Here is a 26833-nt window from a genome sequence, read left to right on the forward strand (position 1 = left end):
TTGATCAAGAAAAACATTTAAATATACCAGGAGGTGTTTTACTATCACCTACATTATAATTTGCCTATCACCATGCCATGTTGTTCAGATCAACGTTACCCCGCACTCGTTCCAATAATAGTGTCAACCGCGTTGTGTATCTGAGCGTGATGGTGAATCTTCGACTCCGGTTTATCCATGCTAAGGCTACTAGTGCACGTGCCATTACCCTGTTGAACATGGCTAACTCTTGAGTTAAAACTGCGAAATTCACATTCATTCGAAAGGCAAACCGTGCAGAAATACATTGCATCTAACACACTTTAATTAGAGAAATTGGCAACTTACTTTGAAATGTTAAGCAGGTCCACTGCCTTCGCATGACCCATAAACTGCGACCCAAAGTATCTGGATGCGACTTGGTCGCCGATCCAATACCTCACATGCTGGTCCAACTGTTTGGACTTGGTTGTCTTGTTGAGGCTTTCGTCGAACATAACAACTAAGTCATCTGAGCAGTTCCTTGCGTTAGCACACAGTACTGTGCGATTGCCTGCTGTTGTGATGTCGATGCTAATGATGCTAACGGTGCGCGCGCACGAGGTGCAGTGCATCGTAAAAATTCTACGCGTCATCTTCGTTATGGATTAAAAAATAATAATAATAATAACGTCACGGATATAATTTAGGTTGCACTGAGATGTTCTTGAAAATTAAAACCACGGTGAAAAAAAGTCCAGACTTACGACAGCTAATTTAATACTTTTAATACCTTTAATAATGGAAAACTAAATTCAATGCTTTTTTAATACTAATAACCCGCGGGTACCCTGTGATGAGCTGAAGATCCACATTCAAGCGTTCCATCTTGCACTGTTTATTTTTTTCTCCGTTAAACTAGACAAGAGGAAGTCAACAAGCATGCCCCAAAACCATAAATCATAACGCCACACCCCTCTAGTGGCGTGGCGGTGAATTACAGAGCAACGTGTCACCTGGCCGTAGTCGCTGCGCCTAGGGTTGTTCCGATCATGTTTTTTTGCTCCCGATCCGATCCCGATCGTTTTAGTTTGAGTAGCTACCGATCCCGATACTTCCCGATCCGATTGCTTTTTTTTTGCTCCCGATTCAATTCCAATCATTCCCGATAATTTTTCCCGATCACATACATTTTCGCAATGCATTAAGAAAAAAATGAATAAAACTTGGACGAACATATACATTCAACATACAGTACATACAGTAAGTACTGTATTTGTTTATTATGACAATAAATCCTCAAGATGGCATTTACATTATTAACATTCTTTCTGTGAGAGGGATCCACGGATAGAAAGACTTGTAATTCTTAAAGGATAAATGTGACTTTGTATATTGTGACTAAATATTGCCATCTAGTGTATTTGTTGAGCTTTCAGTAAATGATACCGTAGCCATTTAACTTCTGCCCAAATGCATGATGGGAAGTGCAACCATGACTGTGCGTATTGGCACCAGTTGATATATCTTCTCTGCGTTGGGAATTAACACAGTGCAAAGAAAAAGATCAATTACTACCTTTCTTCCCCACATTACTTTCCAATAATATTTCTAATTGTTAAGAGAGGAGTTTTAAGGCTTTAGCCAATTTAAAAAAGGCGCTAAAGGCTGCCAAAATTCACTCTACTCATCTTACGCTGCCTTTTAGCTCTATATACAGGTAAATCGGCGGCATTATAGAGTGAACGCAATAATGCGTGAGTGGGTCGTGTAGCGCATGCGTTAATTGCGTTAAATATTTTAACGTAATTAATTGAAAATAAATTAATTATAGCCGTAATTTAAGCCAAAACTAAAGACTCTGGATGAGTGTAAGACATGTCTGTAGCTTTAAATACAATTAGAAAACGATTTAATTACAAATATATATATATTAAAAAAAGGCATGTCCGATATTTTTTTGCCGATTCCAATACTTTGACATCTTTAGCTGCGCCGTCACCGCAACGCGGGAGCATAACTCAGGCTTTATAAAAGGACTAATCCGAGGGACCACTAGAGGGCGAAGTACAAAAATCTCTACTCGGATTAGTCAAATATTGTTGTTACTTCAGCAGACTGCTAGGCAGTGGTGCTGCCAACTACTGGACGAGAGTAGAAGTGCAGCCTCTGAATTGGGGAAAAAAAAATGGACTTGTTTCCAAAGACCGAACCAGCATTTCTGGATTTGCGCATGCTGAGTATGTTTCTCAACAATTTGGATGCGCAACAGTGATGCAGTCGAAATCAGTAAGCGCCACTGGAGAGACAATAATAGCTCCAAAAGATCCTCGAGTCAAAACATTGCTACATTAGAGAATTGCGCGCCGACAAGAACTTTATACATACGTTATCAAAGGCTCATTGGTGTATTTATTCATTTATATGTCATCAAAAATGCATACCCATCACCAGGGTAGGTCTATTTACATTTCTAGGAAGGAGGAGGGGAAACCTAGGGAATTCTGATGCAAATGTGAAGTGACATGAGGAGTAAAAAAACGATGGACCGAATCAATGTTGAACAGCAGCCAGGAAGCAAAGACGCGGGATTTAAGGATTTCAAATCACAATGGAAGAAATATGTATTCAGCAGGAAAAAAAAAATAATGAAACAAGCACTTTAAGGAGCTTTCATCTCCACGTTTAAGAAATATTGAACGGTCTTTTGTCAGTTGTATTATTATACCTCGACTACAAAGGTGTGCTGACTTGTCCTTTCATGCAAAATTACATTACGCTCACGAAATTGCGGACTACTTTTACGCTGCTCCACTTTGTAAATTAAAAGCAGCGCAGTTAATCTAAGTCAGTGTTCTTCCAAGATTGACTTACATCAGCACGCATTACAATTAGACAATTAACAACAATTAGTTTATCACTTGTTGACGTCCTATCCAATTGAACTGGGAGGGTGGCAGCGAATGAACGAACGTTCATTCGCTGCCAACCCTCCCACTTCAAATGGATTGGACGTCTATTGCTGTCAATAGCAGCCAATGAGATAAAATAAGTTGTAAAAGAAGCAAGTAATGTTTTCACCATACGCGGAGATTAACTCATTTGCGACCAAAAACGTATAAATTAGGGCTATCAAAATTATCGCGTTAACGGGCAGTAATTATTTTTTTAAATTAATCATGTGAAAATATTTGACGCAATTAACGCACATGCCCCGCTCAAACAGATTAAAATGACAGCACAGGGTCATGTGCACTTGTTACTTATGTTTTTTGGAGTTTTGTCTCCCTCTGCTGGCGCTTGGGTGCGACTGATTTTATGACCATGAGAATTGTGTAACTATTGACATCAACAATGGCGACCTACTAGCTTATTTTTTGATTGAAAATTTCACAAATGTTATTAAAACGAAAACATTTAGAGGGGTTTTAATTAGGGCTGTCAAAATTATCGCGTTAACGGGCGGTAATTAATTTTTTAAATTAATCACGTTAAAATATTTGACGTAATTAACGCACAAATGCCCCGCTCAAACAGATTAAAATGACAGCACAGTCAAATGTGAAGCCGTTGTGTTTTTCGGAATTTTGGCGCTCTCTGCTGGCGCTTGGGTGCGACTGATTTTATAGGCTTCAGCACCCATGAGCATTGTGTAAGTAATTATTGACATCAACAATGGCGGGCTACTAGTTTATTTTTTGATTGAAAATTTTACAAATTTTATTAAAACGAAAACATGAAGAGGGGTTTTAATATAAAATTTAAAAAACTTGTAATACCATTTATCTTTTAAGAACTACAAGTCTTTCTATCCATGGATCCCTTTAACAGAAGGTTAATAATGGTAATGCCATCTTGTTGATTTATTGTTATAATAAAGAAATACAGTACTTATGTACCGTATGTTGAAAGTATATACTAGTATATATAATCTTGTGTCTTATCTTTCCATTCCAACAATAATTTACAGAAAAATATGGCATATTTTATAGATGGTTTGAATTGTGATTAATTGCGATTAATTATGATTAATCAATTTTAAAGCTGTAATTAACTCGATTAAAAAGTTTAATCATTTGACACCCCTAGTTTAACATTTCTATAACTTGTACCAACATTTATCTTTTAAGAACTGCAAGTCTTTCTATCTATGGATCGCTTTAACAGAATGTTAATGTTTAATGCCATCTTGTTGAGTTATTGTTATAATAAACAAATACAGTACTTACAGTATGTTGAATGTATATATCCGTCTTGTGTCTTATCTTTCCATTCCAACAATAATTTACAGAAAAATACGGCATATTTTATAGATGGTTTGAATTGCGATTAATTACGATTAATTAATTTTTAAGCTGTGATTAACTCGATTAAAAATTTTAATCATTTGACAGTCCTCGTATAAATACGTTCTATTTTTAATTGTTTCAGTGTCCCAAAGACGTATTTGTACGTCTTTTAGTTTTTTTTTTTTTTTTTTTTTCAAAAAATACATATCTGGGTCGTTATTCAATTTAGCTCCAAAGCACAAAGCTGAAAATCCATTTTAAAGCAATAAAACTGGCCACTGGAGGGTAGTAGCGCATTTGGTAAGACCCGTAACCCAATTCAACAGCAACAAACGGCCAAGCCGTACGACCGGGGGCCGGCGGAAGACGACCGAATGGATGCCAGGCGTTGGACGACCGAGCAGAACAATCGGGACCACGAGTGCAGCGGTCGTTGCCTCTGAGTCCGTGCTGCTTGCGAGCAGAGCCCGCAGAGACTAAAAAAAAAATCATATTTATGAGACAGACGGCGATGGGGGAAATGTTTAACCAGCTGTCGCGGCCAGAACAGCATCATCTTTCAGTTAGTTATGTGTAAATAAATTGTTACTTTGCTATCAAAAGCTCTATTTGTCTTGTTGTTTATCTTATTTTGTAAAAGGAAAACATTATTCAGATGTTTGGGATGTAACTAAAGCAAAAAATAGCTGTGTATAAGTCAAAGTTATGTTTGAAATGTATGCTTTCACAAAAAGCTCAATTTCTCAGTTTTTTTCTTCAGAAATTGGAAAATTTCTCAAACTAAGCTATTTTCCAATGCTGATTTCTAAAGAATGGAAAAAGATATGAACTACCTTTTTTTCTGCTTAAAGAAGAGAGTCTAATCTTTCTTTTGGTGGGTTCCATGTTTATAGAGCAATAGAACAGAAATTTCTGTGGGCCATGCAAAATCGGTCAAAATCCAGTAAAACGGCCGGGAGCGAAGGGCCTTGCTCTGGTGAAAATGGCTGCGAGTGAATGAATTAAGGGGGAGGGCCCTTTTGGCCGAAAATGTCATTGCATGTAAATGACTTTTCGAAACATGAATTTAAAATCAAGACTTTGCCGGTAAAATGTTATCTATAAAAGTTGTCGAGCAATAAAACAAACAACAAAAATGAATGGAACGAACAAAAAAAAAAATCTTTATAATGGGTCAACATTAATTTTCGAACAGATCATGATTTGCTAATGCAGCAAACCAAAATGTAGTCCGCGTCTGCCGTTTTTTTTTTTTTTTTTTTTGGGGGGGGGGGGGGGGGGGTTGCACGACAACATACGATAACTAGCGTGTGATAAGGATAATTTTTCCCAGTGCATGCGACAGCAGCATTGGCTTTTATTTAAGGAGCATACGACAGGAGAAAAAATGGCTTAAATAGCATTATTATGTGAATCAGAATCATATTTTGAGACTCTTCGACTACATACAACAATTTAGCAAAGCGCAGATGACGAGAAATTAAGTCTTTTAATCTGCCGGTTAGCCACGCCTACCATTTTAGGGCTCAAGCGTCCCCAACAGGTGGATGACGTCAGCGGGTGACTGGGCTCATCGGTTTTACTATACAGCCCATTGAGGTGGAATTATTCAGAACGAGGAAAACGCGACGAAGAGAGCCACAAAAAAAATGTCATTGTTTCAGTCTCTCTACTGCAATATTTTTACAGGATATTCTTTTTATCCACGTATTTTCCCCAATTGCTAAATAAATGGCATGGTCATGACAAATAACAGTCTTGTGCTTAATGGAATATGAAATAATAAAAATGCACTTATTCAGGACGACATGGCAAAATTACTCCATAATGGTCAAAACTGTTGACTTCACCTTTACTGTCGCACCTCCCGAATGATATTTTATGACACCTAAATCGGACATATGTCATTTCCCTTCCCCGGCTTCGGAGAATGTAAACAAACCATGAGGCGTGACAGCTAGCCGACATGCTAACCCGAACCGAGTGATGTTTCAAAGTCTTCGAAGCGGAAAATCACACATAACTAGCCCGGATTATTTGACATGACGACTGGCTTGTCGATTGTCTATGTGGATCGGCAAACCGCCCGGCGGAGAGCAATTTACAGTTCGTTCCCCGGAGGAGGGCGGCTGCAGTTGTTGTGCAGCTAACGTGCAGCTAATGTGCATGAGGAGAGCTTTTGACATGCCAATCAATGATCAAACGTAAGTAGTCCTTTATTTAAAGACAGTTTGTAGTGTTTACTTTGTAATCGCTGTATTCGTATTTGACATAATACAAAACAAGATGTTTACTTACTTCCCCGTAAGTCCAATGGTCCCACAGTAGTAGGGCTTGTTTTGGCCAATATCCACGGTGAATGGGAACCTTTTGAAACTCCAAAAAGGCGCACACGCCTCTCCCTCATACAGCAAGATTCTTCTGCAGCAGTTTGGCTGGCGAAAAAATAAAGGTATTAATCCGAAAAATCAGTTGAATCCATAGTCCTCATACACAACAGCACGCTGTATAGTGAAGAGGACGCCTTCACCCGTACACGTCACAGCACCCTCCTCCTCAATGCAAGACCGAAGCCGGAAGTCACTCATTTTCATGGCACGGGATTCAAAAAACTAAATAAATATAGCGATCGCTTCCCCACACATCCAAGCGGTCCATATCATTCAGGAGCATAAAATACCGCGTTTATTATGAAATAAACATGCTTTTTCGTGTCACATGCACTTTAACCCAAAACCTTCAGTTATGTTTGATCCTATTCTTGGTGTTGACTCTATCTTGAGCCAAAAGGTCTTGTTTTCAACTCCCAAAAGTCTTGCTTGGTCTTGCCTCAGTCTTGAATCCTTAAGGTTTTGCCCTCGTTTTAATTTTGGTCATAGTCCTGACTCAATCTAGAATCCCCCAAGTCTTAGTCTTGTTCTGGTCTCGAGCAATTCTTAGTCTCAGAAAGTGTAATCTAGCTTCATTAGGACACTTTTCATAGCCAAATACAGTAGCAAAGCCAGACAGTTGACATAATTCTATGAAGTAAAAGGTTTACATGTTAAAGTAATAGAATGATGAAAAACACTAAATAAAATACCATCTTTTTGCCGCCAGACTTCTTTCCACCCCTTATTTGTAATCTCTTTCAACTCTTCACTCCTTCTCTATTTTTACTCTTATAGCTCCAGGATTAAGTGTGTTCTATGGGTGTGCGCTTGCATCATGTGTTCCCTTTTCTCCAGTTCTGGCAATTTGGTTCTGGAGAAGCCTTTGGACAGGGAGTCTGTGGACTTCTATACGCTGGTCGTCACGGCTTCAGACGAACGGCCTGATGGGGTAAGAATGCTCGCGTTGATGATGTTTCAGTGTCATTGACGGCAAATCACGTTCAACCCATCAATGTAACTGCTCATATGTCAGCGCTATGAACTCCTTGTGAACGCAGTTGCTGCCGTTGACAGCAACACTATCAATTAGAACATTGTCCTTGTGATCTACAGTGTATCACAAAAGTGAGTATACCCCTCACATTTCTGCAGATATTTCACTATCTTTTCATGGGACAACACTGACAAAATGACACTTTGACACAATGAAAAGTCGTCTGTGTTCAGCTTATATAATAGAGTTCATTTATTCTCCCCTCAAAATAACTCAAAATATAGCCATTAATATCTAAACCCCTGCCAACAAAAGTGAGTACAACGCATGGGAACTACGTACATCCCTAAATGTCCAAATTGAGTACTGCTTGTCATTTTCCCTCCAAGAATGTCATGTGACTCGTTAGAGGAGTGCTGTCAGCATTGCTGCAGAGATTGAAGAGGTGGGGGTGGGGTGTGGGGGGGGGTGTCATTCCCTCCACCATGCTTGACTGTAGGCATGACACACTTATCTTTGTACTCCTCACCTGGTCGCCGCCACACACTTGAGACCATCGGAACCAAACAAATTAATCTTCGTCTCATTAGACCATAGGACACGGTTCCAGTAATCCCTGTGCTTTGTTAACATGTCTTCAGCAAACTGTTTGCGGGCTTTCTTGTGTACCGTCTTCAGAAGAGGCTTCCTCCTGGGGTGACAGCCATGCACACCAATTTGATGTAGAGTACGGCGTATGGTCTGAGCACTAACAGGCTGGCCCCCCACCTCTTCAATCTCTGCAGCAATGCTGACAGCACTCCTGTAACGAGTCACATGACTGGATGGAGGGGAAATGACAAGCAGTACTCAATTTGGACATTTAGGGGTTTACGTAGTTCCCATGCGGTGTACTCACTTTTGTTGCCAGGGGTTTAGATATTAATGGCTATATTTTAAGTTATTTTAAGGGGAAAATAAATTAACTATTATATAAGCAGCACACAGACTACTTTTCTTTGTATCAAAGTGTCATTTTGTCAGTGTTGTCCCATGAAAAGATATACTTAAATATCTGCAGAAATGCGAGGGGTGTACTCACTTCTGTGATACACTGTAGTAGTATTCAAGTTTTTAAAAAATGTGCCTAACAAGACATGGAAAAATCTATCCATGCATTCATTTTTAGGAGAAATTGTGGATTTGGAGAAGACATTCGACCGTGTCCGAGCCCCCTGGTAAAAGCCATTCGGTCCCTGTCCAACCGGTGCCAGAGTTTAGTCCGCATTACTAGCAGTAATTTGGATTTGTTCCCAGTGAGGGTTGGACTCAGTCAAGGTTGGCCTTTGTCACCGATTCTGTTCATAACACTTATAGACAGAATTTCTAGGTGCAGCCGAAACTTTGAAGGGGTCCGGTTTGGTCAGCCTGGTACTCCAGACTCATCGCTGTTCCAGCTATTGAGTCTGGCCACCATTAAGCGGATAAAATTTCCAGGGCGGAGCAAGCCACAGCAAACAGACAGCGGAGTGGACCAATCAGCGACGGGCAGGACGAGGGACTTGCGCGCGGAAGTAAACATACGAGGAGAGCGGAGTTTATTCAACATGGCTAGCGCGAGACGGACTGTTGTCAATGACTTGTGTCGATGTGTTTTTGGTAATTTAAAACTGATTTTACCGTGGATTGGAACATATTCTCGGCTCTCCTGTTCGCCATCTGTGTTGTTGTGGAGACGACTTCCGACGCGGAAGAGTGACGTTACTCATTAAGAACACGTCACGCAAATAAACGAATCTGATTTGTCGATTGATTTTGTACTTGCTCGAGAGGCCGTTAATGGGCTGGGTCCCGGACTATTCTCTCAGTGTTTGAAAAACACAGGGAGAACAGTCTGGCCGTGCCAGGCAATGGTTTGGTGGCCTCAGCATTGCATCTCTGCTTTTTGCAGATGATGTGGTGCTGTTGGCTTCATCAAGCTGTGATCTCCAACTGTCATTGGAATCGGTTCACAGCGGAGTGTGAAGCGGTTAGGGATGAAGATCATCCATCATATATGTCACTAGAGCGGTTCACAGCCGAGTGTGAAGCAGCTAGGAATGAAGATCATCTAGCGGGGTTGGGTCACGGAGGCAGCAGCTTTAGCAGGGAAGCCCAGACTTCCCTCTCCCCAGCCACTTCAACCAGCTCCTCCGGCGGGATCCCAAGGCGTTTCCAGGCCAGCCGAGAGACATAGTCTCTCGAGCGTGTCCTGGGTCGTCCGCCAGTGGGACATGCCCGGAACACTATTTGGACTCTTTCCTCTTTAGATGAAGATCAGCACCTCCAAATCCGAGACCATGGTCCTCAGTCGGAAAAGGGTGCTGTGCCCTCTCTTGGGCGGGGATGAGATCCTGCCCCAAGTGGAGAAGTTCAAATATCTTGGGTCTTGTTCACGAATGTGGGTAGTAGGGAACGGGAGATCGACAGGTGGATCTGTGCAGCGTCTGCAATGATGCGGACTCTGCACTGGTCTGTTGCGGTGAAGAAGGAGCTGATTTACCAGTCAGTCTACATTCCTACCCTCACCTGTGGTCATGAGCTGCGGGTCGTGACTGAAAGAAGAAAGAAAGAACAAAATCCCGGATACAAGCAGCCAAAATAAGTTTCCTCCACGGGGTGTCCGGGATGGGGTAAGAAGCTTGGTCATCCGGGAGGGACTCAGAGTCAAGTCACTACTCCTCCGCGTTGAGAAGAGCCAGGTGAGATGGCTCGGGCATCTGGTTCAGATACCTCCTGGACGCCTCCCTGGGAGGTGTTCCAGGCATGTCCCACTGGCGGGAGGCCACGGGGATGACCCAGGACACGCTGGAGAGATTATGTCTCTTGGCTGGCTTGGGAACGCCTTGGGTAGTCTGGGCTTCCCTGCTAAAGCCGCTGCCACCGAGATCCAACCCCGGATTAAACCGTAGATAATGGATGAGATTAGATTACTGCGATGGCCTGTTTACAGGTTTTAACAAAAAAATCAGTCAGGTAACTGCAGCTAATTCAGAATTATTAATCCAACAATCCTTGTAAATAAAAGGAAACTGGATAATACTACACCGGCTAGAATAAAATCTTACTGCTGGTCTAAAAAACACTTAGTGGACTTGGACCAAAATCCATTCAATTTGCTTGAACCCTACAAAGCATCTAGTACCTTTAGGTCTTTTGGAACCAGTTTTTTGTGCGTTACAAGAGGCAAGACAGATAAGGCAGCATTCAGTCATTATGCTCCTCACCTCAGAAACAAATTATCTGAAAATCAAGGATAAAAATTTCACTACAGCGTATTCATAACCGCCACTATTGTGCAAACCCCCATTTGTATGACTTTTGCTTTTCATCCATTTATTAGCTTTTACTTCTATTTCCTGTTTAATGTTTTTTGCTTTCAACTGTCTTACTGATTTAATGTGACATTTAAATATCCTTTTAATTGTGTCTTGCTGATTTTTATGTGATGTAAAGCATTACTTAGTGTTGACTTGTAAATGCATATAGAAATAAATCTGCAGTACCCCCTCCATGACACTCCATTTTCTACTTTCAGGGGAAATTTAAATGCCTGAGAAGGGGAAGAAAAAAACTATTGGGGAGCAGTTAGGTCACATATTGTAGGCTATTAATCAGCATCTTTCCAAAAGGCCTTGGTATAAGCGCACAAAAACCACACACACACACGATTATTGAATGTAGCAGTGTGCTAGCATCAGACTACGAGGAGCCTAATTGGCTATTTGGCCAGTGAATCCATCATGCTGCCAAGGGTTGCCAACAACCCGGCGCTGACCCGACGTGAGCGTGACATGTATAGTCCGCTGGGCAGTTCCACAGCTTGAATATATCATTTCGCGCAGCGGCGATTCCGCAATAAAATCTAATAACTTTTTGTGTGTTGTAGACCTCCACGGCGACGGTGAACATCGTGGTGACAGATGTTAATGACAACGACCCGCTGTTCGATCCTTCGTTGCCTGTCAACCTCACCGTCACCGAAAAGCAGGATCACGCATTTGTGGGACAGATCAAGGTAGGAATTACGTCATCTCAGTTTCAAGGTTCCAAGCAGGGTGAGGCGACATTCAGTTGTCATGCTGCTGTGGGACAAATTATCTGAAGATCTGAGGTGTGCTTAAATTAGGGTTGCCAACTCCCTGAAAAAAATGAGGGTCCTGTTCTGATACCGAAAAAAAAGGTTTTTTTTTAGCAAAAGTTCCAAAAATATTACTGTCCCACCGTGCCGCCTTCATAATTAAAATTACTTTTAATTATTATTTAATTACTTTATTAAATGCTTAATTGAGTGAGTCCACTCAAATCCACTCACACTGCTGAGAACCACCTGTCATTTACACAATGAGTTGCCACAGACCACTTATGCAAATTTAACAATGATTGACACATTTGTGCCTTTGATCGTAGAGATACCAAGCTTCTTTGACAAGATCGAAGCTACACACCTGTCAATCATTGTTAACTTTAAGTACCAAACGCAAGCTGAACAGTTTAGCCGCACTGTTTAGGAGGGAGGGTGAGACATTGTGGCGATGTAAGAGCATAAAGCCGTAAAACATGTTTTTTTTATTTAAGAACCCGATCCTTTTCAACCAATTCTGAAAAATGCCGTGATCGGCCCGATTTGCAATCACGTGATCCGATCGGGACATCCCTATCAGCAATGTATTTTTAATATGAAATACACTAGAATAAAATAACAACAAGCGGGTCGGAAAATGAATGAATGAATAATTATTATTACAGTTAGTCCCCGGGTTATAATGGACTCAACTTACGCGATCTCAACTTTACAACGCTCATCGGCCATTGTCTCCAGTCGTTTTTTTTCGGGTTTTTTTTTTTTTTTTTTGCATAAACAGTACCTTTTTGTACTACATAGTATCTTGTTTTTAACCTTATTAGCTTCATGTGTTCTGTCCTCACCAAATGTGAAGTTATTTAGCTTCACGGACAGCAAACAAGCAAGTTTTTGAAGCTTTTTCCATCCTTTACTTTTGACAATTTGTAAAGCAGTAGCACACATATGTACAGTTATGTTCAAAACGACACACATTTTAACAATAAAACACATGACAGAAAATAATTGGTGTTCAAACATACATCTCGTCTGATCAAAATGTAAATTTAGTAGTTTAAATTAGCCTAACTTCCCTAGCAAAAGTACGCTAGCCTAAATGCTATGAATGCTAACGTATTAACAATTTTCTTAGCAAATCGCTCACATATGACTCCACAAACTGTAGCTCCAAACTTAATTACAAATACATACACAAATATATATTAGCTGAAAAAACTTACAGCCTTCTGTGGGCCAAACGAGAGGGCAGTTGTCCTTGATCCATGTCAGACGAGTCTCCTACTCAGTCATAGAAGCCAAGGCGACAGTCCGGCCGCACCCAACGCTGCCACCAGAGGGCAGTGTATCCTTCATCATTAAACAACATAAAATACATTTTGGATATATTTTTTTAATGGGTTAATTCCGATTTATGCGAAAATTCGGGTTACTTCGCCAGTTTAGGTTTGTAACCCGGGGACTACCTGTATTTAGTGAAGGCAAATTCCTTAAAGTGCATACGACAGGAGAAAAAAAGTCTTAAATAGCATTATTATGTGAATTAGAATCATATTTTGAGACGATTCGACTATAAACAACAATTTGGCAAAGCTCTAGCGCCCCCAACAGGAGGATGACGTAGGCAAGAGAATGGTTTAATCTGTTTTACTATTCAGCCCATTGAGGGGGAATGATTCAGAACAAGGAAAATGCCACGAAAAGAGCCGCAAAATGTCATTTTTTCAGTCTCTCTACTCCAATATTTTTACAGGATTCTTTTTATCCAAGTATTTTTCCCTAATAGCTAAATAAATGGTATGGTCATGACAAATAACAGTCTTGTGCTAAATGGAATATGAAATAATAAAAATGCATTTATTTCGTACAACATGGCAAAATTACTCCATAATGGTCAAAACTGTCGACTTCACCGTTACGGTCGCACCTCCTGAACGATATTTTATGCTGCTTTGTCATTTCCCTGCCCCAACTTCGGAGAATGTAAGCAAACCAAGAGGCGTTATAGCTAGCCGATATGCTAACCTGAACCGAGTAATGTTTCAAAGTCTTTGAAGCGAAAAGTTTCACATAACTAGCCCGGATCATTTCACACAGAGGCGGGGTTGTCGATTGTCTTCGCCGATCGGCAACCCGCCCGGCCCAGAGCAATTTACAGCTCGTTTCCCCTGCTACATTGAATTGAATTGAATGTGCGGCTAATGTGTATGAGGAGAGCTTTTTACGTGCCCATTCATGATCAAACGTAAGTAGTCCTTTATTAAAAGAAAGTTTGTCGTGTTTACTTTGTAATCGCTGTATTCGCGGCTATTTTTAACACAAAGTTGCAAATTCTGATCGGGTGGAAAATTGACAGAACACCGGGCACACCAACAGGGCAAAAGCCGAGTATAGTGCAAGCCACCTACATATTAAAATGATCCCAGTATTTCACATAATACAAAACACGATTTTTACTCACTTCCTCGTAAGTCCAATGGTCCCACAGTAGTAGGGCTTGTTTTGGCCAATATCCGCCGGTGAATGGGAACATTTTGAAACCCCCAAAAGGCTCACACGCCTCTCCCTGGTGCAGCAACATTTTTCTGCAGCCGTTTGGGTGGAGTGATGCGAAAAATGAACAAATTAATCCACTGAATCATCTGCATGCTATAAAGCAATGCTGTATTGTGAGATGCTGACCCGGGTGATGTCACATTCGCATTTGTCCTAAACCCGAGACTGGAGCAGGAAGTCACTCATTTTCATGGCGCGAGATTAAAAAATTTAATAAATAAAATGATCGCTTCCACACACATCCAAGTGGTTCATTTCGTGAAATATGAAATAAACATGTTTTTAGGTGTCATACGCACTTTAAGCCTTGCAGTTGCCTCCTGGTTTTCTGCAAGGGTGAACAATCCTCCTTCCAGTCTTTGGAGGGGACAAGCCTCTATGCCATGATGTGTTCCATTGTTTGCTCGTCTCCACATGTGCACATTGTGCTAGGGCTGCTGCCCCATCTGTGGAGGCTGGCCAAACAGGGGCCACTTCCAGTCCTGAAGCGATTGAACGTAAACCACTGTCTCCTTGGGAGGTTGGTGCCCGGGACTTCTTGGATGGGATTTGTCACTAGGTGTTTGTTTGAGACCTCCTTAGACTCCCACTCCTCTTGCCAAGCTGTCTGAGTGGTGAAGTCAGCTGGGGGGGTATTCCAAATCGGCCATCTGGGTGGAAGTCAAGCAGTGGGTGGGTTGTAGATGTCTGCATGGATTGGTAGGTACGGAGAGTCTTTGGCTTTTCAAAGCATCCTTTGAGTTAGTGCTACTCGTCAGATGTGTGTGTGTGTGCAGAGGGGTGGGTGTATGTTTGACAGTACAGGATGCCAAGTGGTGTTGAGCGGATTGTCCCAGTTATGATTATCATGGTTGTGTTGAGCTGGGTGTCTACGTAGTGTGTGTGGGACGACCTGGACCAGACAGGGGCACAGTATTCTGCTACAGAGAATGAAAGGGCCAGGTCTGAGGTGTGCATGGTGGAGTTTGCCGTTGCCCATTTTGCACCAGAGAGCTTGCACAGCAGGTTGTTTCTTGACTTCACCTTAGCAGTTGACCCCTTTAGATGTTCCCTGAAGGATAGGGTCCTGTCAAGGGTCATTTCAAGGTTGGTTGGATTGGAGGCATGCTTAACTCATTTGCTCCCAAAAATGTCTAAATACATTCTATTTACATATTTATACGTCTTTTACGTTTTTTTTCCACAAGAGACATCTCTAGGTTCTGATGCAACTTCGCTCCAAAGCTCAAAATCCATTTTAAAGCAATAAAACTGGCTACCGGAGGTTAGTAGCGCATTTGGTAAGAACTCATATTGGACCATGAAAGGAAGTGAGGAGAGGAGGCATAACCCGATTTAACGGAACCAACGGCCGGATAGCACGACCGGGGTGCTGGTGGAAGACGACCGAATGGATGATCAGGAGGACGTCCAGGATGCCAGGTGTGGGAAGTCTGAGTAGGACAATCGGGGGGACGTCCGGGATGCCAGGTGATGAACGACCAAGTGCGACGATCAGGAGGACGTCCAGGATGCCAGGCGGCGGACGACCGTGCAGAACGATCGGGATCACCAGTGTAGCGGATGATGTTGTTGAGTCTGTGTTGCTCGTTGAAAAGAGTTCGCGTTGTCGTGTTCGGCCACTCGTGTCTCTCTAGTGTCTCGTGACTCAGCCGGAAACTCGCACAGTTCAATGTGTATGTGTAAATAAATTGTTACTTTGCTATCAAAAGCTCTATTTGTCTTGTTGTTTATGTTATTTTGTAGAAGGAAAACATTATTCAGATGTTTGGGATGTCACAAAAGCAAAAAATAGCTGTGTTAAAGTCAAAGTTATGTTTGAAATGTACGCTTTTACAAAAAGCTCAATTTCTCTGTTTTTTCATCAGAAATTGGAAAATTGCTCACAGTAAACTATTTTCTAATGCTGATTTCTAAAGAATGGAAAAAGATATGAACTAACCTTTTTTCCTGCTGAAAGAAGAGAGTCTAATCTTTCTTTTGGTGGGTTCCATGTTTATATAGCAATAGAATAGAATTTTCTGTGGGCCTTGCAAAATCAGTCAAAATCCAGTAAAACGGCCAGGAGCGAAGGGCCTTGCTCCAGTGAAAATGGCTGGGAGTGAATGAGTTAAGCTCGAGTCCGCTCAAAATGATGTTTAGTTCTCTGGCAGATTTTACATTTGGGAGATGGAATACACTGGAGAGGGTCTTTGCTGGGCTTGGTTTTAGGCACAAGGTTTTACACAACTGGTCCAGTTTAGCAGGATCTTCTGTGAGCACTCGTTCCAGTGGGTCAAAGTCAGGTGCTTGGCCTGATTAATTTAAAATTTTACCTGAAACCTAATTAAATTATATACCTGTATTTCTATCTTCTATCTACAAATTAGGGCTAAAAACGCTATCGTTTATGAGGGATATCCCTAACAGCCCTTACTGTTCAAATAAAATGCATGACGTACGGATTCCTATTTTAATTGGTATGCTAAGCATCCCCACAAAGAGGATTTGGACCATTTTTAGGTCAACAAAGTTTTCATCAACTAAAAAATAGTGGTCGATTCATTAGCACCAAACTAAATCCATCAAGCCAAATCAAGCGGAATTAGCAGCACACTTTGTGAATCATCGCTCTCAAAAATAACGTATTCAGAGAGCAAGCACATTTTTTTCACCCCGACTGTGACGTCGCGCATAAGTCGCGTACGTCTCCTCCGCCCGCAAAAGGTCACCGGCGTGACACGTAATTACAAACGTTCACATCTACATTTCAGTCGTCTTGTGCGTCTCCTCCCACGCGAGACGCTTAATTAAATCGGGAGGCTCGCTACCTTTTGCGGCGGGGATCGGCCATCATCAACATAACTCTGTAAAACCTCTCCAACTTTCTAATTAGGCCCGTGAGTTATCACGTTCACGTCAGTGAGCCTTTGCGGGTAATTTGAAGCGCTGGCTCGCTCGCATAAATAAACGAGGTACTCATTTCGAGTACTTCTGCAGTTGTTTTGAACATTTATGAGCACAAATTTTGGAAATCATTCACAGGAGAACATTTACCAAGGTTCTCCCTTCCTTCATGATGTCGAGAATTATGAGTTTCTTGTAAAACGTGTCCTTTTCTGATGCTGCTTCCTGGGTGAATGTTTGACATACTGTACATATTGGACCAATTAGGTGGTCCAATTCACAAGGCTGTCAATGTATATAACCTTATACTAAATGGTGCTTTTATCAATGAAAGTATACATTTTATATATATGTTCATCCGTTTTTTGTCGGATAATAGTTATGTCACCATATCATCTTATACTAAATGGTGCTTTTATCAGTGAAGGTATACATTTTATTTACATTTTCATCTGTTTTTTGTCGGATAATAGGTATGCCTCCAGCCACAAGTATATCTATAGTGGTATTAAAAAGTATCTAAACCTTTTGGAATTTCTCACATTTCTGCATGAAATCACTATCAAATGTGATCTTTGTCAAAATCACACAGATGCAAAAAGTGTCTGCTTTAACTATAACCACCCAAACATTGATAGGTTTTCAACTTTTCATATTTAATGAGGATAACATACAAACAATGACACAAGGGGGAAAAATAAGTTAGTGAACCCTCTGCCTAAGGAGACCTAACCCTTAAATACCTGCAACTTGAAGCAATTATCAAAGAATACCAAAATTTGAAAAATAAGGTCCTAATGAAACCTTTTTTTCACATTTGTAAGTCAAAATGAATATGTGTAATAAGCGCTCCAATATCTATAACCCTTGCTAAATCTAGTGTTTTTTTTCTCATGGAACCTGCAGATGCATGTGTTGACTTGCATCCATCTTTTCTTTTTTTTTTTTTTTTTTCCAAAAAGAAAATGTCCAAATTCTGAATTAGTCTCAAAATCATGAAATTTTAGGTGTATCAAATGTGATACATTTGGTAATAAAGGGAGCAATTGAAACCAATTTTTATCAAACAATTTAAGTAAGTCAGGAATGTGCCCAATCACTAATGAGTGGTTTAAAGCTGCCCTGCCCACTATAAAACACACACCTGGTAAGAACTGTCTTGATGAGAAGCACTGTCTGATTGTCTTTGCTGAGTTATCATTACACAGTAAATGTAACTCATAGCATTAGCATAGCATTCACGTTCGCGTTAGCATTAGGCTAATGTGAATGCAACTTGTCTAATTAGCAAGCCTAGAATTAGCGCCACTGTGACCAAGGACACATATGCCGAGCCAGCCTAAGAAACTACAAAATAATACTTAAAAATTAATAATAATAATTAAACCTCCGCTAACTCAAAAATTAAGCCTTATGTCAAAAATTCAGAATTCCCCTTTTAACACAAGCAAGCCTGGAGAAGACACAGTTCGGGGAGGGGCGGAGCACGTCACATGAGTGACACAATCACACAATGCAGGCTAACTACGCATTAAAATGTCACATTTTGTTAACATGTGACCGAAACTACGGCGCATTTTCGTCTCGTTCTCGTCTCGTCGGACGAAAACTGGCAATCGCCTGGTTATGTTTTAGTCTTGCAAGACACGTTTTTAGCCCGTTATTGTCTTGTCATCGTCATGAAAAACATGGCAACATTGTATTATGTTTAGATAAAAAGAATAATATACTGTTTTTGAACAAATTCAATGAACTGGATCAAATAGCCTTTGCATTTGTGGTCAATAATGACTTTTTCGAAAGGTCGTTCCGTTGGCTTCCTACGCATTCCCAACTTGAAATTCCACAGTGAAAAATCCTCCAGAAAGAAACAGACAGTAATAATTGTCAGAGCGTGCAAAGCGCCACTCCGGGCCTCCATCCAAACCAGGTCACCACCTGTAGTTATTAAACATATTTTCCGGAAGAGCGAACGGACCTGACCTTGGTGTGCTGTGCTGCAGCAATATGGCAGAGAAGAATTAGAGAGAGAAAAATGGATAAATGTTCAAATGAGTCCTCTGAAATGAGTCCTTTTTCAATGAAATCACTGATAGTCTGTAGCACTCCGACCTGAATTTTCTCGTAATTTTTTATTAAAAGCAAGGAATGAGCACAAAAGGCGCATGACTCATTCTACCACCCACACGTCTCCCAAACTGCTTTCTATTTGTGGTATTTTTGTTTTTAGGACAAATGACATCCTTTTGAAATGTCACAGTCATTCTCGGAATCCTTCGGAATTTGGCACCGCGTTAGCTTTTTGGTTGATCTTTTCAGCGGAAACCTACAGCCAATTGGTGTTGGCGTTCCCCACGTATCAGGCGAAACAGGTGTGTGTAACGTTTTGTCAATGCTTAGGATTTGCGTACATAAGCACACTCAAACGCAACATTATGACATAAAATTTGAAATGAATGTTTCTGAGGTTAGAGTTTATTCCATAGACTTCATAATGATATTGACGGGTCAGATTCGTCCTTCACTGCAGCAAGCCTTCAAGTAGGGGGCCATCCCACAATCCGCTTTATTCGCAGCGACACATGCGGCGATCTAACACCGGATTTATGTTGAAAAAGTATGAAAGCTGTACAGCATGCAAACAGGAAGGACTGTCTCAGGGATGATTTGTTCAAGGATTCAAGGTAATTATGATATTTTTCGTTTTTTCAAAAGAATTTTCAACGTAAAAAGCTCTTTTATGTCAGGCTGCCGCCACATTGTCTAACAGACTAGCATCATTCTTCGACATATTTACGTAAATAAATGCTAACTGCACGTTTTTGTTTTTTTTTTGCTTATAACCAAGTATCAAGACTTTCTTATGTCCATATCTATTAAGAATTCGCGGATTTAAGCATTTATTCACAGGAATTTTCACCGGAAAAGCTCTGTTTACATATGGCGGCCGCCACATTGACTGACAGACTAGCATCGTACTCCAAAATATTTACGTAAAATAAATGCTAACCCTAGGTTTTTTTTCTTTGCTTTTAACCAAGACTCAAGACTGTCTTACGTCCATATCTATAAAGAATTCAGGGATTTAAGCATTTATTCACAAGAATTTTCACCGGAAAAGCTGTTTATATATGGCCGGCCGCCGTATTGACTGACAGACTAGCATCGTACTTCGACATATTTACGTAAAATATATGCTAACTGCACGTTTTTTTTTTTTTTTTTTTGCTTTTAACCAAGACTCGAGACTGTCTTACATCCATATCGATAAAGAATTCACGGATTTAAGCATTTATTCACAAGAATTTTCACATATTTACGTAAAATATATGCTAACTGCACGGGTTTTTTTTTTTTGCTTTTAACCAAGACTTGAGACTGTCTTGTGTCTATATCTATAAAAAATCCAGTCTTGTGTCTATATCTATAAAAAAATCCAGGGATTTAGGCATTTATTCACAGTTTTTTTGCTTTTAACCAGGAATCCAGACTGTTCTACATCCATATCTATAAATTCAGGGATTTAAGCATTCATTCACAAGAATTTTCACTGGAAAAGCTCTGTTTACATATGGCGGCCGCCACATTGACTGACAGGCTAGCATCGTACTTCGACATACTATTTACGTAAAATAAATGCTAACTGCATGTTTTTTGTTGTTGTTTTTTTGCTTTTAACCGACTCGAGACTGTCTTACGTCCATATCTATAAAGAATCCAGGGATTTAAGCATTTATTCACATGAATTTTCACCGGAAAAGCTCTGTTTACATATGGTGGCCGCCACATTGACTGACAGACTAGCATCATTCTTCGACATATTTACGTAAAATATATGCTAACTGCACGTTTTTTTTTTTTTTTTTTTTTGCTTTTAACCAAGACTCGAGACTGTCTTTTTTTTTTTTTTTTTTTTTTGCTTTTAACCAAGACTCGAGACTGTCTTACATCCATATCTATAAAGAATTCACGGATTTAAGCATTTGTTCACAAGAATTTTCACATATTTACGTAAAATATATGCTAACTGCACGGGTTTTTTTTTTTTGCTTTTAACCAAGACTTGAGACTGTCTTGTGTCTATGTCTATAAAAAATCCAGTCTTGTGTCTATATCTATAAAAACATCCAGGGATTTAGGCATTTATTCACAAGATTTTTCAATAGAAAAGCTCTGTTTACATATGGCGGTTTACATGGTTTACATATGACAGACCAGACTAGACTTTAATTTACTAAAACCAATTAAATGAAGCAATCGCAACCCACATGCATTGTCTGTGTGGTAAAACCTGGAAGGGAAACGCAACAGAAAATAATGTGCGGCTGGGTTGACCACAAAATTAGAAAACGCGACTCACTTTGACAGCAAGAAAACAACAATAACATAGGGATTGCGTAAAAGGGTTTATTGAACACACACAAAAAAAAAGGGAGACACAAAAAGGGTCCGTGACAGTAGGTCGGGTTCAATAAAAAAAAAAAAAAAAAAAAAAAAAAAACAATGGAAAACCGCGCTGAGAGGCAGACAAATGACGAAACAACAAGGCAATGATGCAACTAGCAACGAAGGGATATACAAAGTGTCAAATGGCAGCAAGTCAATATCTCGGCAAGCCGCCTAGGATTGGTTTAAAGACAGTGCCGATGAGCTGAAATTGGATGCAGGTACGATGTTGGACGCTCATCCCACAGCTCTGTAACAAAACAATCCAGCAACAGAATGTGACAAAATCATGCCAGCTGTCATACTAGCTTTGCTTGCTAGCTAGCACAGCTATTCTCCCAGTCCAGGCCAACCGCGTCATCACCCCCAGCGTAAAACATGGCACCCTCCATTGGTCAAAACATGTACTAAATATTATAGATTTTTAAATCAATGGCAATAATATAAGTGTTTCTAAGAACATATTTGAGTAAAAGACAACAATTGTGACTTATACGAGCCTACAAGGCTTTATGTCCAAGGTTCTCTTTGGGGCAGTTTACATGGCGACTCTACGACACAAAGACGCAATGATTGAGTAGCGGACTCACCTCGCGTGCATATGGTGTCGGCGAAGACGAAAAATTCTGAATCCTGCCTTCAAAGTGGAAGAATCCGATTGCGGGGGATTGAGGGGGGGCTTCCTCGGCATGCATATCAAAGGCTCCCGTGGCGCGAGACCGAACCGTTAACGTAAGCACTCGTACACGATCACATTGGGCGTGCGCATCGGTGCTACCAAACATTAAAAACAGCAAATATTTAATTTACTGTTTTAATAATATTAAATTAAAAATGTTGAATGTTTCAATTTTTTAGCCTTTTTAACAAAAGAAAAATGCCATTGCTTCGAGTGGGCTGGCGTATTTTTTCCGGGCTGAGGGAGCTTGGTGGGGTCAAAGTGCATCATTCTCTGTCGCCCTGTAAATCTGCACTGCCCCCTAGGGCCTGGCACGAATAATACATCATTTTCATGCGGAATTGCGACATTGTTCAAATGGAGACGCAAATGCAAATTCGAAATTTTTCGTATTCTCGGAGAGTCACCATGTAAACGGCCCCTTTAACTTGCGAGAAACATGTAGTTTTGGTGGAATTGCATCAACATTACTCCTTGAAAGTACTTTGCAGATGTTTGACATTAACAAGAGCGATCGCTAAGCTCGTCTGTATGCAGATCGTCGTTGTCGATGCCTCCCGCGCTGTTGCAGCACCTGGCTGCACGCGCTCATTTGTCAGCACGCTAATCGCGCAATTGTGAGCGGCAAAATGTTTTATTGAACAAACTAGCGAAGGCTTGGCTCGTCGTTCCCGTTCGCACGGCTGCCAAAGGCTGCTTACTTGGGATTCTGTCACAGCTTTACAATGAACCTTCAAGCTCCCTTTTTGTCAACTACTTGGGCAACAGACAGATTAATCCCTTTGCGTTTGTGGCCTTTAACTGCGTGACGGCGTAATTACGCCGGGAGACAACGCCGTGAGCGAGCGATGAGACGCTACCGCTCGCTTCTTAAACGGCTTTAATGCCACAGTGCAGGCACGTATGCGGAGACTTTTATGGATGGCAATGCTTCCGTATAACGGATCGGACATCTGTCCTTTTATAAATTCTTTACCGCGCGGCATAACTGCCCGTATTTCATTTTGTCACATCATTCTCCGGCCTTGTACTTTAGTGCCGTTACAAGACTTGAATCATCTGGGGAAGTTTGAAGAAAGTTACTTCATTCCAAGTTGCTTTAAACGGCCTTCTTTCAGTGTCATTGACGATTGAAGTCAGTGGCACAGGTATTCATGAAATAAAAATGAAAAAAAACGATTTTTAAATGAAATGAAATTATTGTTATTATTTTTGAAAGTCATTCACTGCCATTGACATCAAATGCATTTCAACTGGGATGTTCCAGTACCATTGACGTCAAAAGACGTCCAATTCATTTTGATTGGGAGGGTTAGCACTGCAGAGAGTCCAGTCAAAATGGATGATGATCATTCAGAGCCCAACAGACATATATCGGACGATCACTTCATTTTTTTCAGTTTTGGTAGATTTTAGCGACACCCTGTGGACAAAAGCGTTAAGCCTTAAGGAAGACTGCGTTCCCCATGAGGACCAGCGCACACCCGCAAAGTGTCGTAAAATCATCAATCAATCAAAAAAATCTACCAGTCGCCTGCAGATGGATTAAACAACATTTCTGTTTCTAGCGGCTATAGTAAGGATGAATAGTAATAAGGTAATGAATCCAGTTGTGGCTAAATAATAGCTTATGACGGTTAGCAACCGTGTGGCTTATTGTGGCTGCCCCCCCACCCCACCCGAACTCTTCAGCACTGACGTCGCGACAGCGAGTAAAAGCCAGGCTTTTTTTTTCCTTCCTTAGACAACACTTTTTGTCTCTTTTGTTGCTCTGCCATCTTTGCAGAATTCGCTCAAAAGCATTCGCATCGATTTCCGTCTTTATCACGAAAGGGGAATGGAACGTATGCCGTAAATTAGTCAGCAAATTTTTAGTTTTTTCTTTGTGTGGCAGGCACTCCTCAAAGTGCCGGTGAAAGCAATACAGACCCCCTCAAGATATATAAATGAGGTGTCATTCAACTAATTGTCAGTCGACATATTATCACAAATGTTATGGAAATATTGCATAAAGGTTGAAAAGTTACCTAGTGTTGCTTTAAAGGCTAGATTTATTTTTTTATTATTATTATTTTTTAATAGAATTGGTTCAGACCGGCAACTGAAACTATATTGGAGTTTTTTTTTTTACCGAGAAACTATGTCAACGCTCATGATTTACTTTCACGGGCCGCACAAAATAATGCGGTAGGCTGGATCTGGACCCGGGCCGGCAGTTTGACACCCGTGAACTGGATTGTTAATTTGTGGACGCTCTGTACATCAGGCCACCGATCCAGACCTGGGGCCGAGTGGTCAGGTTCACTACAGATTGGTCAACCATCAAAAGCTGTTCTCCATCAACTCCACGGGAGCCATCAGAACCTTGGTGCCGCTTGACAGAGAGGTGCAAGTCTCCTTTTGCCCCTCTATGCTACAAAATGCATGTATGACGTTTTCAACTCTTACGGCACAGGTGAAGGGTCACTACTTCCTTATTGTGGAGGCTTGGGACGGCGCCGTAGACCCGCGCCGGTCCAGACTGACGTTGTCGATTACTGTTCTGGACGTGGATGACAACAGTCCCGTTTTCAGTCAACAAACATACAATGTGGACCTGCCAGAGAACAGCCCCGAAGGCACCGTCATACTCTCGCTTCACGTGAGTACACAAACCTCGGTGAAGTTGGCCTCCCATCAGACGCAAAATTATATAAAAATGATGTTAATCGTTTGTGCTGCGTTTTTGCTGGTTGGTGCAGTAAGAATTTTTGTTTATGCTGCAATTATTTTTAAGATATTTACAATTCTCTTATAAGTCAATCTGAGGTCAACCAGCCCCCATTTTGATTAAAAATGGCTAAAAATTGTGTCAATCGTTCATGCTTCGTTTGTGCTGCTAACATTTTGGAGATATTGACATATTAATTTTGAGTGATGTCACACAGCCCCCCATTCACAGTGATATCTCTACTTAAAAACGTGTCTACATACAGAATTTTCAGGTTAAGATATGCTTCAACGGGAAAATATTGCCTTTTGTCATGACAGAAATTTACGGATAAGAAGGCAAAAATACAGTAAGGCTTGTACTCACAGAGTTTACTGAACGTAACATACTTATAGCTGCATCCGATTGGCTAAGAGGGACCTATGGGGGGCTATGAGGTGCTTTTCAGCATGCGCATCTTTCGTGGTACGCCAGACTCACTTAGAGTGTTTGTTGCCAAAAAGCTCAATCTTGGTCTCATCTGACCAAAGCACATGGTCCCAGTTGAAGCCCCAATACTGCTTGGCGAATTTCAGACGTTTGCGTTTATGATCGTGAGTGAGGAAAGGTTTTCTCCGTGCATGCCTCCCAAACAGCTTGTTGGCGTGTAGACAGCACCTCATACCCACTGTGAAGTATGGGGGTGGGTCAGTGATGCGGTGGGGCTGTTTTGCTTCCAAAGGCCCTGGGAACCTTGTTAGGGTGCATGGCATCATGAATGTTTTGAAATACCAGGACATTTTAAATCAAAATCTGTTGCCCCTCTGCCTGAAAGCTGAAGATGGGTCGTCACTGGGTCTTTCAGCAAGACAATGACCCTAAACATATGGCCAAATCTACACAGAAATGGTTCACCAGACACAAAATCAAGCTCCTCCCATGGCCATCTCGGTCCCCAGACCTCAACCCCATTGAAAACCTGTGGGGTGAGCTGAAGAAAAGAGTACAGAGGAGAGGACCCAGGTCTCTGGATGATTTAGAGAGATTCTGCAAAGGGGAATGGCTGAAGGTCCCTTTCTGTCTTTTCCCATCTTGTAAAACATTATAGGAGAAGATTAGGTGCTGTTTTGTTGGCAAAAGAGGGTTGTACACAGTATTAACACCAGGGGTGCTAATAATTGTGACACACATTATTTGATGTCAAATAATTATTTCTTTATGTGGGATTTTTTTTCCCCATTGAATAAATGTACTTGTATTGAAGGTCAGATTTTTCTCTTTTTTTCCATTAAGGTCCCATATTATTTTGAAAAAAATATATATATTAGAAGCTAAAAAACACATAATTATTATGAATCCAATAACTATGGAGGGCAATGTATATTGTTTAGATTTTTTATCATCAATCATATTAATTATTAGAATATTTAAAAAACCGTCATTATTTGTTATATATTGAATATACAGTTTATAGAAAAATTTATTAATTAAAAAAAAAAAAAAAAAAACTTCCAATTTTTATGGCAGCCACAGAGTTTACAAAAAATTACAACAAAAAAATAGAAATTAAAGACTCCAAGGACCTGTTTAGCTCAACATTTATTTTTCCAATTTAGGCCATTGACGCCGATCTGGGCTCAAACCTCACTTATCGCATCAGAAATGACAGCTCCAGCAAAAAAATTCGCCAGCTTTTTCGCGTCGACCCAATCACGGGAGAGTTATCCGTGCGGAAAGTTCTGGACTTTGAGGCCTTGACCGCTTCCAATTCCTCATACACATTCACCGTGGAAGCTCTGGACACTGAGGGGACCATGCCACCAGGCCTGGCTTCTGTTACCGTCACCATCACGGTACGTTTTTTT

General features: G+C 40.9%; 1 protein-coding gene across 2 annotated transcripts in view; it reads left to right on the forward strand.

The window, feature by feature from the left end:
• The window catches only part of pcdh15b (protocadherin-related 15b), a 268709-nt gene that overhangs the window by 158391 nt on the left and 83485 nt on the right, over positions 1-26833 (forward strand). For both annotated transcript variants that reach the window (XM_057826514.1, XM_057826513.1), the window contains 5 exons: positions 7475-7568; positions 11521-11649; positions 24546-24665; positions 24735-24920; positions 26585-26821. In XM_057826514.1, the coding sequence (XP_057682497.1) occupies positions 7475-7568; positions 11521-11649; positions 24546-24665; positions 24735-24920; positions 26585-26821 (766 nt within the window). The remainder of the gene's footprint in view (positions 1-7474; positions 7569-11520; positions 11650-24545; positions 24666-24734; positions 24921-26584; positions 26822-26833) is intronic.

This window comes from Corythoichthys intestinalis, chromosome 21 (assembly GCF_030265065.1).
Source record: "Corythoichthys intestinalis isolate RoL2023-P3 chromosome 21, ASM3026506v1, whole genome shotgun sequence".
NCBI classification, from domain to species: Eukaryota; Metazoa; Chordata; class Actinopteri; order Syngnathiformes; family Syngnathidae; genus Corythoichthys; species Corythoichthys intestinalis.